This window comes from Schistocerca cancellata, chromosome 5 (assembly GCF_023864275.1).
Source record: "Schistocerca cancellata isolate TAMUIC-IGC-003103 chromosome 5, iqSchCanc2.1, whole genome shotgun sequence".
Lineage (NCBI taxonomy): Eukaryota > Metazoa > Arthropoda > Insecta > Orthoptera > Acrididae > Schistocerca > Schistocerca cancellata.
In genome coordinates this window covers 153,227,044-153,239,974 of record NC_064630.1, presented here as the reverse complement: position 1 = coordinate 153,239,974, position 12,931 = coordinate 153,227,044, and the positions used below count along the sequence as shown (strand labels likewise).

At 44.3% G+C, this 12,931-nt stretch overlaps 1 protein-coding gene across 1 annotated transcript in view; it reads right to left on the bottom strand.

The window, feature by feature from the left end:
* The window catches only part of LOC126187612 (serine/arginine repetitive matrix protein 1-like), a 459,987-nt gene that overhangs the window by 15,628 nt on the left and 431,428 nt on the right, over positions 1 to 12,931 (bottom strand). Inside the window, exon 5 of the mRNA XM_049928804.1 lies at positions 806 to 979. Coding sequence (XP_049784761.1) covers positions 806 to 979 — 174 coding nt within the window. The remainder of the gene's footprint in view (positions 1 to 805; positions 980 to 12,931) is intronic.

Below are 12,931 nucleotides of genomic sequence, written 5' to 3'. Positions count from 1 at the left end.
TCAACAGTGGCGTAAGTCTCCTAACGTGTATGAGCGAGTAGTTTCGGTGAGAATATAAGTCGAATGGATGGCGTGAAAAATTAGGAGAGCAGAGACAAAGAGTGAAATATTAAGAAGGAAATGAAACTGGATAGAACAAATTAAGAAAGATGGAGGGGCTGATAAAACGTGTTAGAGGGGTTTGCGAAAGGGAAGACGAGACGAGGAAGAATGATATATCAGATCCTTGACGATGTGCCGTAAGGCAGCACATACAGCAGCATTAAGAAGGAAGAGGGAGATAGCCCGAAATTGAGACCGAAAGGACTCGCTAACACAACAGCAAAGTTATTTTTAAGGCCATTGTATTCACAATTGCCTGTAGAAATTATTTATTCCACACTTTCGGTGTAATCAAGCAATAGCGATAGTTTTTGCTCCAGCACATGTCAGACTTTAAAATCTTCCGACATGTATACATGTCATCGCCTTCGATGAGTGTCGTCTTATACCAGCAGCAGAACTTGACAGTGCCTCATCATGCATGCACCCCGTTCCCCAACGTCGCATGTGATAAGGAAGCACTTGGGTGAAATTTGAGCCAATTTTGATGGCCTGCCAAAGGAATGTTTATACAGTACTTATATTAAAAGAAAAAACTCATTTTCACGATCACTAGATTTGATTTTAAGATTCTTGGCAAGAGGGCAAGAGTCGGAGGAAAGGGAACTAATGTCCGAGGGAAGCGAGGGGGGCGGGGGGCACCAAATGCAATGCCGCCATTGTAGAAGATATTCTCGAACCTGCCGTGGCGGTGGAAGCTCACCTTGGCTGCGGGCGTAGTCTTGCTGGCGGTGGAGGCGTTGGAGGCGGTGCGGGTGGCGGTGGGGGTGGTCTGGTGCTGGGGGCTGGTGACGCTGCCGCCGCTGGCCCGCGACGTCGAGGAACGCTTCGAGCCCGTCGAAGCGTTGGACGCGGCTGCCGGCGGACTCGCCTTCACCTGTGCACAGCCGCCTCTTTCAGGGAACGTCCACAAAACGTTCTATCATCGCGCGTTGCGAGACATTTTGTCGCAATTTGTGTAATTCCGCGAGAGAACTCATTTTCCTGCGTAATCTGTTTCTGTTTTGAAGTAATCACTTTATTTCACGATTTAGCTATTAGCTAAATTCGTCCTGTGATGCAAGTCACGGAGGTAGCTTGAAAAAGATCAAAGGAAACGAAATTAGCTAAAAGTTAATCCTGAAATAATGTAATTATTTCAAAATAAAAGCAGCCTTACGCAGGAAAATAATTGCCCTCAAGAAAAGAATTCACAGCAGTTTTGGGCGCATGAATACAAAAGACTACTGATATAAATTCTTAGTGGCGTCTGGCTGGAAGACTGACGTACAATTTCACATGTGCGAGCTCGGCCGCCACTTTTGGCGGTAGCCGAGCCTCCGGAAGTAGGTGGCTTTTGTACAAGTAACAGCTAGTTGAGAGTTTTAGCCTAAGGAATGGAGTCAGCCAGCTTTAACTGAAATTACAATAAACTGTGAGATGGTTTTTCGAAAATTAATGTACTTCTGTTCATGTGATTGTGGGCTCTCTTGTTCCTGAAGATTATCTTGAGACTTCACAATCCAAACATTCAAGGTCGTTGACTGAAGTCAGTTAGCAGTTATCTGAAGTCGAGAAGAGGCATTTAACTCCCTGTCTAATAGTCACATTACAGTGTTTGGGTGCAGTCACACAATAACAACGCAAAAATCAGAGCTGCAGGTTAACGGGGGGCTGACGAAAAATGTGCATACTGGTCATCGTCTAGATAGTGGAGACTGTGGCAACAAGTGCTCTTTGTCGATCACGTGGAAGGAAATGATATTTCCTACAAAATCGAAGAAATTATCAAATAAACATTTTCAGTTTCATATATATACAAGGAACTATCAGACGTGCCACTGTTATAACGAGATGTACGTAACAGTTTTGTGGTACTGCTGATCACACTGTGGTCAGTATGATCTCCAATGCCGTTACGTACGTGAAGGTCCGATGTTCAATGGGACTGATGTTTCATAAGTCTGGGGAGTACTCACGATGATGAAAACTAAAGCTATATTCTTCGAAGTGTTTCTGCAGAAGACGTTCGCGAGGTGGTTAAATGTATTATAGTCTTTCAAAATCCCAATGTGTGTCTGCAAAAGTGCACATTGCCACATGCACCCAGTCTGCAGCCCTTTATTGATGCCAGTTTTGTGCGCAGTACCCTTTGTGAAAATGCGTATCATCTGTGACGTACTTATAATTAGAATCAAACATCATTTCTGAAATTCAAGGACGGATATTGCCTCTATGTTTGCGAAATTGTTACCGACATAACAAAACAACATACGATAAAGACAGTTTATGCAGCAGAGCAATCATCATGTGTTGACAACAGAAAGTTTTTTACTCACCCGACTATCACAGTTTACAATAACTACATCACTGTAAGCATTCGGGCTTGCCTTTGCACGCAAATGTTATTGCTACAGCTGCACGATCCTTCCTTCCTTTGCCATTTCAGTCATATTGCAGAATGCTGCATCTGAGATCTCTGTCTGCATTACCTTTGACTCAATATGTAATTTTGCTTGAGGTTTATTCATAATCTTCCACAATCTTGAAAATCAGTAACAACCTAATTTTAGTGACTCAAAATTTTAAACAAAAATAGACTACTGCCTCTGGTGTTGAGATTTTGATCAAAGAGCATTAATATAACACGAATAAAATGAAAGAAATTTACATTTCTGCGGATCTTTCACCCAACATCGTTGATTTCCTTTTATTGATATAAATTAACACTTTTATGATGTAATACAATTCATTTGTGTTTTATTTCTGGCAAAGGTTTGGATACTGATTGCATCTACTCAAAAAATCAGAAAAATATCATACGTCTGTATCTGACAGCACGAATGTAACTGAGAATGGACAAAAAACTAATTTTATTTGGACTGCTGAGGTGGCGATGGGTCAGCTGGTTAACTTTCACTAACAAATGAAATTTCAAGATTCCATAGGCTACCACTAAATACGAAGCTATCAGAAATAAAAACATTGCAATTAGTTTAGAGTACATTCATCCTACGGTGATGGTTCGTTCTGTTAAAAAATATAATTAAAAGTGACTACTTCAAAAAAACTGTTACAGGTAAATGTTTTGAATAAGGTAAGGGAAAGATATCATCAAAAAGATGAGTAGTTTATCTGTGTTAAATTATTACTCTGTATCAGTTTCTGACTAACTTTTAGCTCTTGCTTGGACAGTTTCACACGTTTGAAGACACTTAAGCCAGAATTAAGGCTAAGCCGTAATCTGCAGAGGCAAAGATTCCGCATGCGCTCTTATTGATTTATCTTCGTTTGAAAGCGCTGTAATGCGCCCAACATTGTTAGCCCACATTAAATATATTCTATTGCCTACTGTGCCATATTCTTTACTGGTGTGTAATCCAAGACGTCGCTCTTAACTTACTATACAGAAAAAACTGTAACTGCTTTCCCAGCTTGATAACTTTGCCGGATGTTCTGTTGGAACTCGAAGCTAACTGATATTATTTCAGCGGTTCAATTGGCCGCCATCTTTGCCAAATTGATCGGCTCAACAACCTCACCTGAACTTAGCTGTCTGCTGGATCGTTGAAATATTAAGTCAGTTTAATTTTAGGATCCATCTGTAAACCCAACAAAACTAGCCTTTCCCACAGGATAATTGTTCGTGAAGGTAAATATGAATAAACAACTATCGCAATCCGCACAAAGTGTCGCCATGAAATAAAATAAGAACAAATGACAGTTTTATCGCTTTCTGCTTAGTCGACACCTACTACTACGTTAAGTACAGAGTACCCGGTGAAAGAGTGTCTTACTTCAAAATTAAATACCTCGAAAACTAAGATCGAGAGACGAGTGCAACTAAACGTATGTCTATTGCGAAAGCTGTAAAAAAAATTTATACAGAAGTTTCGAAATAGTTCGAAAAGATGTTAACAGATAGCGCTGTAATCGCAATACGTATTGCCTCTAAATAGTGCGCCGCAGCTCAGGGCTATCAGTACATCGATCACATTTGCAAGAATGCCACCCTCCTGCTTCACCAGACGTATCCGCATATCAAAAGTCATTCTCTCACCAACAGGACTAAAATTTGTATATACGTAGTTTTACTACTCCCCAAAATCACTTACGCCTCCGAAATCTGGTCCCTGGCAGCAAACACTAACTTCAAGAAAATACAAATCATCCGGAACAAATTTCTCTGAACAGCAATTAACGCTCCCCTTCTCCATCAAACTCAGTCATTCATGTATGCCTTCAAATTCCAAAAATACGTAACATTATTCAACACCAAGTCCAAAAATTTTATGATAAAACTCATTCTCCGCCCTCTCTTCTCATTCGCTCATTAGGTCAAATCCACTCCCCCCCTCCGATACCTCATTCAAATTTTCCCAGGATGATACTGGTCCGACAATTCGACTTCTAATGCTCGCTCATTTCGACTTCTTACGATCCCCTCATTTCAAAGACAAACACTCCCCGGTGCCGTAACTTGCTCACTTCGAAACCCCAGCCTTAGACGTTATTGTTCCGGTCCTTTGACAAACTAGTTCTAGCGCCCTTCACAACGCGGCTCGGTTCGTCTTGGAGCGATCAGTTCTACCGTTGAAACGTGAAGGGAGGTTAGAGTACTAAAAAAGAAAGAGGTTGAAATTATGTATTCCATTGAACATGTTTTTCTTGTCTGGAATACCACAGGTCAGAACACAATCCCACGGCAACAAGGAGCAGTTTTCAAACACGATTTAACGTTCTAAAAGGAATCGATGCGAAAACCATTCGCAAGCTCTTTGCCAAATATCAGCGGAAAGGTAGCGTCGCGTACGATCTAGCGGGGAGTGTTGGCTCCAGGCAAACGGTAGTTACTCCTCTAAGTGTCGCCACGGTTTCTGGAATTATTCAGCAAAATCCAAGGAAATCCGTCCGAAGAATTGCAGCAGAGACTGATTTGAAGCGTTCTAGAACGCAGAAAATGCTAATGAGAGCCTACACGTTTCCATTCAAAATGTAAAACCACCAGGCCACACCTGTACGAACTGTGCGACAGAGTTCTGACTTTGCCGACAAGATTTGATGTTGGATTCATCTGGTTCACAGATGAAGCACATTTCCACCTGAATGGACCTGGTTCACAGATGAAGCACATTTCCACCTGAATGGAATCGCGAATAAACAAAACTGGCTGTTTTGGGGTTCCGAAAAGCCCATTTTGTGTGAAACGAAGAGTTGCTGTTTGGGCTGTAGTATGCAGCGTGGGCACTTATTGGTCCTTTTTTCATGCGAGAAACGATCACTAGTGAATGTTAAGTTGCAATTTTGGAACAATTTGTCGTCACACAGTTAGCGTTGGAGGATCGACAAGGCAACGAATTGTTCATGCAAGATGGGGCCAGATCACATCGCAGAAAACAGGTGCTGGGCATTCTAGATAAATACATCGGGGGCAGAGTATCTGCGTTGGATTATTGCAAATTAAATGGCGCAGGGATGGACTGGCCTTCATATTTGCGCGACGTGACACCTTGTGCCTTCTTTTTATGGGGCACATAGAAAGAAACATCTACCGGACCCATCCCCCCCCCCTCCCCCCACGGTTGACAAACTGGAATTGGCGATTTGTATGGTATCTGACCCATGTCCGTTAAGACACTATAGGATGTGAAGGAAAATTTCACTGTTCGTTTGCTCCATCTCCGTACTGCCAGTGTCGGACATTTCAAAAAGATTGTGTTGTGACTGAAAAAACTTCTGTATAATTTATGTGTAAAATTCTTACAGCTTTCACAATAAACATACCTTTCGTTGCACTCGTCTATCGATCTTTTCTAGATACTTAATTTTGAAATAATTTATAATGAAGCAGCATCAAAATTTTAACTAAAAGGGCGTCACTTAACATACACACATCGACAAAAGTTTTTCATCACCCCAGTTCCCAGAACTCCTGAAGATAGTCGTTGACTGTGACACAGTCCCTTTGATTGTTCAGAGATGTAACTAAACCTGCCCAAAGATGTAAACAATCATGCACAAGCAACGCCTATTAGACGGAGGGGGTCCGACAGCCCATCAGTTCCAGTCATTCCACCAGGAAGGAGGCACACGGTTCGTGTTGACCGTAGTTCAACCATACCTAGATGGTCAATACAGCGGTTCGATCGCGTCAGCGTTGTTACTTTGTGCCAGGAAGGGCTCTCAAAAAGGGAAGTGTCCAGGCGTCTCGTAGAGAACCAAAACGATGTTGTTCGGAGGTGGAGGAGATACAGAGAGACAGGAACTGTTGATGACATGCCTCGCTCAGGCCGCCCAACGGCTACTACTGCAGTGGATGACAGCTACCTACGGATTACGGCTCGGAGGAACCCTGACAGCAACGCTACCATGTTGAATAATGCTTTTCGTGCAGCCACAGGACGTCGCGTTACGACTCAAACTGTGCGCAATAGGCTGCATGATGCGCAACTTCTCTCCCGACGTCCGTGGCGAGGTCCATCTTTGCAACCATAACACCATGCAGCGCGGTACAGATGGGCCCAACAACATGCCAAATGGACCGCTCAGGACTGTCATCACGTTCTCCTCGCTGGTAAGTGTCGCATATGTTTTCCACCAGACAATCGTCGGAGACGTGTTTGGAGGCAACCCGGTCAGACTGAACGCCTTAGACACACTGTCCAGCAAGTGCAGCAAGGTGGAGGTTCCCTGATGTTTTGGGGTGGCATTATGTGGGGCCGACGTACGCTGCTGGTGGTCATGGAAGGCGCCGTAACGGCTGTATGATAGGTGAATGCCATCCTCCGACCGATAGTGCAACCATATCGGCAACATATTGGCGAGTCATTCGTCTTCATGGACGATAATTCGCGCCTCCATCGTGCACATCTTGTGAATTACTTCCTTCAGGATGACGACAAAGCTCGACTAAAGTGGCCAGCATGTTCTCCAGACATGAATTTTATCGAACAAGCCTGGGATAGACTGAAAAGGGCTATTTATGGACGACGTGACCCACCAACCACTCTGAGGGATCTACGCCGAACGGCCGTTGAGGAGTGGGACAATCTGGACCGTTAGTGCCTTGATGAACTTGTGGATAGTATGCCACGACGAATATAGACACGCATAATGCAAGAGGACGTGCTACTAGGTATTAGAGGTAGCGGTGTGTGCAGCAATCTGGACCACCACCTCTGAAGGTCTCGCTGTATGGTGGTACAACATGCAAATATAATTTGGTATTTCATGAGCAATAAAATGGGCGGAAATGATGTTTATGTTGATCTGTATTCCAATTTTCAATACAAGTTCCGGAACTCTAACCGAGGCGATGCAAAACTTTTTTTGATGTGTGTAGAGTAGTGTTCGATAATGAACATTTTTGCTTTCCTTAGGCTCTGTGTGTAATATGCAGTTTGCGTATCGAAGCGACACGAATATGCAGCACTAGTGAGAACGGAATCAATATGCGCAAGAGTTAATGGGGGCCAATAACACAGGTCTGCGAGTTTTTTCCATCATAATGAGCTTATCGCCTTTTCATTTTATAAAAAACACAATGAATGTGTCGGTACACAGACATTTATATTTTGTTACTCCTATAGTGTCAGTTTATTGCATGTTTGCTGAAATTTTCTTTCAGTTTATCATGTAGTGTAATCCGCTGGAACGAGTCCACTTTCTGATTGAACTATCGTTACTCTTATATACAGGCGAACTAGGGCTTGGTTTGTAGGCTACTTTTCACACTCATATAGGTGACTAGCGGGTCATTCCTGACCCCAGCACACAAACGGTTGGTACATAAAATAAAGAACAGATCGACAGACTGACAGCGTGCACCTTAGAATAAAATGCGTTGTGCCGAGGAAGGGCATTGGGTCATAGAAACAATTTTCAGATCCACTGCGATTAAAGCAGACCACAAAGTAGTAGTTGTTGTTTATGACAGTTACCGAGAACTTAACTGAAGCAGTGAGGAAGAACTACAGGGTTATTACAAATGATTGAAGCGATTTCACAGTTCTACAATAACTTTATTATTTGAGATATTTTCACAATGCTTTGCACACACATACAAAAACTCAAAAAGTTTTTTTAGATATTCACAAATGTTCGATATGTGCCCCTTTAGTGATTCGGCAGACATCAAGCCGATAATCAAGTTCCTCCCACACTCGGCGCAGCATGTCCCCATCAATGAGTTCAAAAGCATTGTTGATGCGAGCTCGCAGTTCTGGCACGTTTCTTGGTAGATGAGGTATAAACACTGAATTTTTCACATCACTATGCGTGAAACTTGCCCGCACGCGTTCAACCGTTTCTTCGCTCACTGCAGGCCGACCCGTTGATTTCCCCTTACAGAGGCATTCAGAAGCTTTAAACTGAGCATACCATCGCCGAATGGAGTTAGCAGTTGGTGGATCTTTGTTGAACTTCGGCCTGAAGTGTCGTTGCACTGTTATGACTGACTGATGTGAGTGCACGACATACGCTTTCTCGGCTCCTGTCACCATTTTGTCTCACTGCGCTCTCGAGCGCTCTGGCGGCAGAAACCTGAAGTGCGGCTTCAGCCGAACAAAACTTTATGAGTTTTTCTACGTATCTGTAGTGTGTCGTGACCATATGTCAATGAATGGAGCTACAGTGAATTTATGAAATCGCTTCAATCATTTGTAATAGCCGTGTATGACTAACTCTTCTAGATCTGAAACCGATAGACATTCAACACAGTCCGAGAAACGACCCGGAACATAGGTGGCGACTGGCGTCTGGCTTTCTGTTATTGGTACATGTATAACGTTGGATGACACGAGAGAGAGAGAGAGAGAGAGAGAGAGAGAGAATGAGTGTTTTGTACTTTATAATGGGATTATTAGCATTGAATTGCTCCCTTGAATTATTAACATAGGTAGGGCTGGTTTAAGGCTCAAGCAGCACAAGTCGTCGCTTCAGGCACCAAGCTGAGAGGGGCGCCAGAGACGCCATAACTGTAAGATTTCTATGCAGGACGTTACCACAATAGTCTAATAGTACCGGCCGCTTGAGGACTTAAATGCAGTACATATCACAATTACTAGCGCAAACTGAGGACGATGAAAATGTACGAGGAAAATGGTGGGGGCGGGAGGTGGAGGGGAGGGGGGAGCGCCGCCAAATGATAAGTTGCTTTTTTAGAAAAATCTTCTCCAACCGGTTTTGACCATGACTGTCATTATCTCTCGCAGATAATTTTGTCAGAACACTTAAGCCGTATGTTTTCTATCCCGTGGTCCTATTTCAGAGGTCATATCCACATCAACAGCATGTTTCAGTTATGCGTTGTACATATTTGTAGACTATTATTAAGATAAGTTTTAGTGTAGCATATCACTGACTTTTCACTGTACGTCTAGGCATTTCCTTTATGATGCAACGCAATTAACAAAAATTTTAAGCATGATTGTGCTATATTCTTTGATGTTACCATGCAAATTTCGTCGTTATATAGTACTAGCTTTCACTGATGTTGTTGGGTGTATATCGCAATAAATTTTCCTGGAATTCCATTTCCGTTGAATTTTAGGTAACTACTCAACTCTTCACGCGAAATTTTTGTTTGCTCCGGCCGTCAATGGATTGTTTTGGATTTTGTTCAGTACTTTACTGTGAGTGTATTTTTTTGCAACATATTAGACAGCTAAGAGAGATAATCCAAATTTTAACTATAGCGTAGAAAAAAAGTAAAGTTCTGTTACTAATTAGGGTTCCGTGCCTCAATCTGTGAAAAACAGAAGTCTTCTAGGATCGCTTTGTTGCCCATCTGTTTATCTGTCTGTCTCTGTCTGTCCAGCTGTTTAAGAACCTTTCTTCTCAGGATTTGGTATAGGTATCAAGTTCAGATTTATGTCACGTATTAAGGTCCATGGTCCCTTGGCAGTACAGACATTTTAAGCCTCTAAGTCAATGTATTATAGTCGGCGCACTAGTGATGGGACAAAGCATCTTCGCCGGCCGATGTGGCCGAGCGGTTCTAGACGCTTCAGTGTGGAACCGCGCGACCGCTACGGTCGCAGGTTCGAATCCTGCCTCGGGCATGGATGTGTGTGATGTCCTTAGGTTAGTTAGGTTTAAGTAGTTCTAAGTTCTAGGGGACTGATGTCCTGAGATGTTAAGTCCCATAGTGCTCAGAGCCATTTGAACCATTTTGAACAAAGCATCTTCGAGGTAGCGATGAAGTGGGGGTTTTCCCATACGACCATTTCCCGAGTGTGCCGTGAATATCAAGAATCAGGCAAAACATCAAACCCCCAACATCGCTACGGCCGGATAAAGATCCTGCAAGAACGGGACCAACGACGACTGAAGAGAATCGTTCAACGTGACAGAAGTGCAAACCTTCCGTAAATTGCTGCGGATTTGAATGATGGGCCATCAAAAAGTGTCATCGTGCGAACCATTCAACGAAACATCATCGATATGGACTTTTGGAGGCAAAGTACTTGATGACTGCATGACACAAAGCTTTACGCCTCGCGTGGGTCCGTCAACACCGACATTGGACTGTTGATGACTGGATACATGTTGTCTGGTCGGACGAGTCTCATTTCAAATTGTATGGTGCGGATGGACGTGTATGGGTATGGAGACAACCTCATGAACCCATGAACCCTCCATGTCAGCAGGGGACTGTTCAACCTGGTGGAGGCTCTGTAATGGTGTGGGCCGTGAGCAGTTTGAATGATATGGGACCTCTGATACTTCTAGATACGACTCTGACAGGTGACACGTACGTAAGCATCCTGTCTTATCAGCTGTATCCATTAATGTCCGTTGTGCATTCCAATGAACTTGGGCAATTCCAGCAGCGCAATGCGACTAGCTACATATTCAGAATTGCAACAGAGTGGCTTGAGGAACATTCTTCTGAGTAAACACTTTCCTGGCCACCGAATTTCCCAGACATAAACATTTTTGAGCACATCTGGGATGCCTTGCAACGTGCTGTTCAGAAGAGATCTCCACCCGCTCGTACTCTTACTGATTTATGGACAGCCCTGGACGACTCATGGTGTCAGTTCCCTCCAGCACTACTTCAGACATTAGTCGAGTCCATGCCATGTCGTGATGCGGCTCTTCTGCATGCTCGCAGGGGCCCTACGCGATATTAGGTAGATGTACCAGTTTCTTTGGCTCGAACATCTACATCTACATTTATACTCCGCAAGCCACCCAACGGTGAGTGGCGGAGGGCACTTTACGTGCCACTGTCATTACCTTCCTTTCCTGTTCCAGTCGCGTATGGTTCGCGGGAAGAACGACTGCCGGAAAGGCTCTGTGCGCGCTCGAATCTCTCTAATTTTACATTCGTGATCTCCTCGGGAGGTATACGTAGGGGGAAGCAATATATTCGATACCTCATCCAGAAACGCACCCTCTCGAAACCTGGACAGCAAGCTACACCGCGATGCAGAGCACCTCTCTTGCAGAGTCTGCCACTTGAGTTTGCTAACCATCTCCGTAACGCTATCACGCTAACCAAATAACCCTGTGACGAAACGCGCCGCTCTTCTTTGGATCTTCTCTATCTCCTGTGTCAATCCGACCTAGTACGGATCCTACATTGATGAGCAATACTCAAGTATAGGTCGAACGAGAGTATTGTAAGCCACCTCCTTTGTTGATGGACTTCATTTTCTAAGGACTCTGCCAATGAATCTCAACCTGGGACCCGCCTTACCTACAATTAATTTTATATGATCATTCCACTTCAAATCGTTCCGTACGCATACTTCCAGATATTTTACAGAAGTAACTGCTACCAGTGTTTGTTCCGCTATCATACACTACTGGCCATTAAAAATGCTACACCACGAAGATGACGTGCTATAGACGCGAAATTTAACCGACAAGAAGAAGATGCTGTGATATGCAAATGATTAGATTTTCAGAGCATTCAAACAAGGTTGGCGCCGGTGGCGACATCTACAATGTGCTGACATGAGGAAAGTTTCCAAGCGATTTCTCATACACAAACACCAGTTGACCGGCGTTGCCTGGTGAAACGTTGTTGTGATGCCTCGTGTAAGGAGGAGAAATGCGCACCATCACGTTTCCGACTTTGATAAAGGTCGGATTGTAGCCTATCGCGATTGCGGTTTATTGTATCGCGACATTGCTGCTCGCGTTGGTCGAGATCCAATGACTGTTAGCAGAATAAGGTATCGGTTGGTTCAGGAGGGTAATACGGAACGCCGTGCTGGATCCCAATGGCCTCGTATCACTAGTAGTCGAAATGACAGGTATCTTATCCGCATGGCTGCAACGGATCGTGCAGCCACGTCTCGATCCCTGAGCCAAAAGATGGAGACAACAACCACCTGCACGAACAGTTCGACGACGTTTGCAGCAGCATGGACTATCAGCTCGGAGACCACGGCTGAGGTTACCCTTGACGCTGGCCCCCGGCGCCGCCCCCGGCTTGCCCGCGGCGTACGTCTTGAAGCGGTCGGGCCGCTGGAACACCTGCAATGGTGTACTCACGAATGTCAAAACGTCATTTTTCGGACGAATCCAGGTTCTGTTTACAGCATCATGATGGTCGCATCCGTGTTTGGCGACATCGCGGTGAACGCACATTGGAAGCGTGTATTCGTCATCGCCATACTGGCGTATCACCCGGCGCGACGGTATGGGGTGCCATTGGTTACACGTCTCGGTCACCTCCTGTTCGCACTGACGGCACTTTGAACAGTGGACGTTACATTTCAGATGTGTTACGACCCGTGGCTCTACCCTTCATTCGATCCATGCGAAACCCTACATTTCAGCAGGATAATGGACGACCGCATGTTGCAGGACTTGTACGGGCCTTTCTGGATACAGA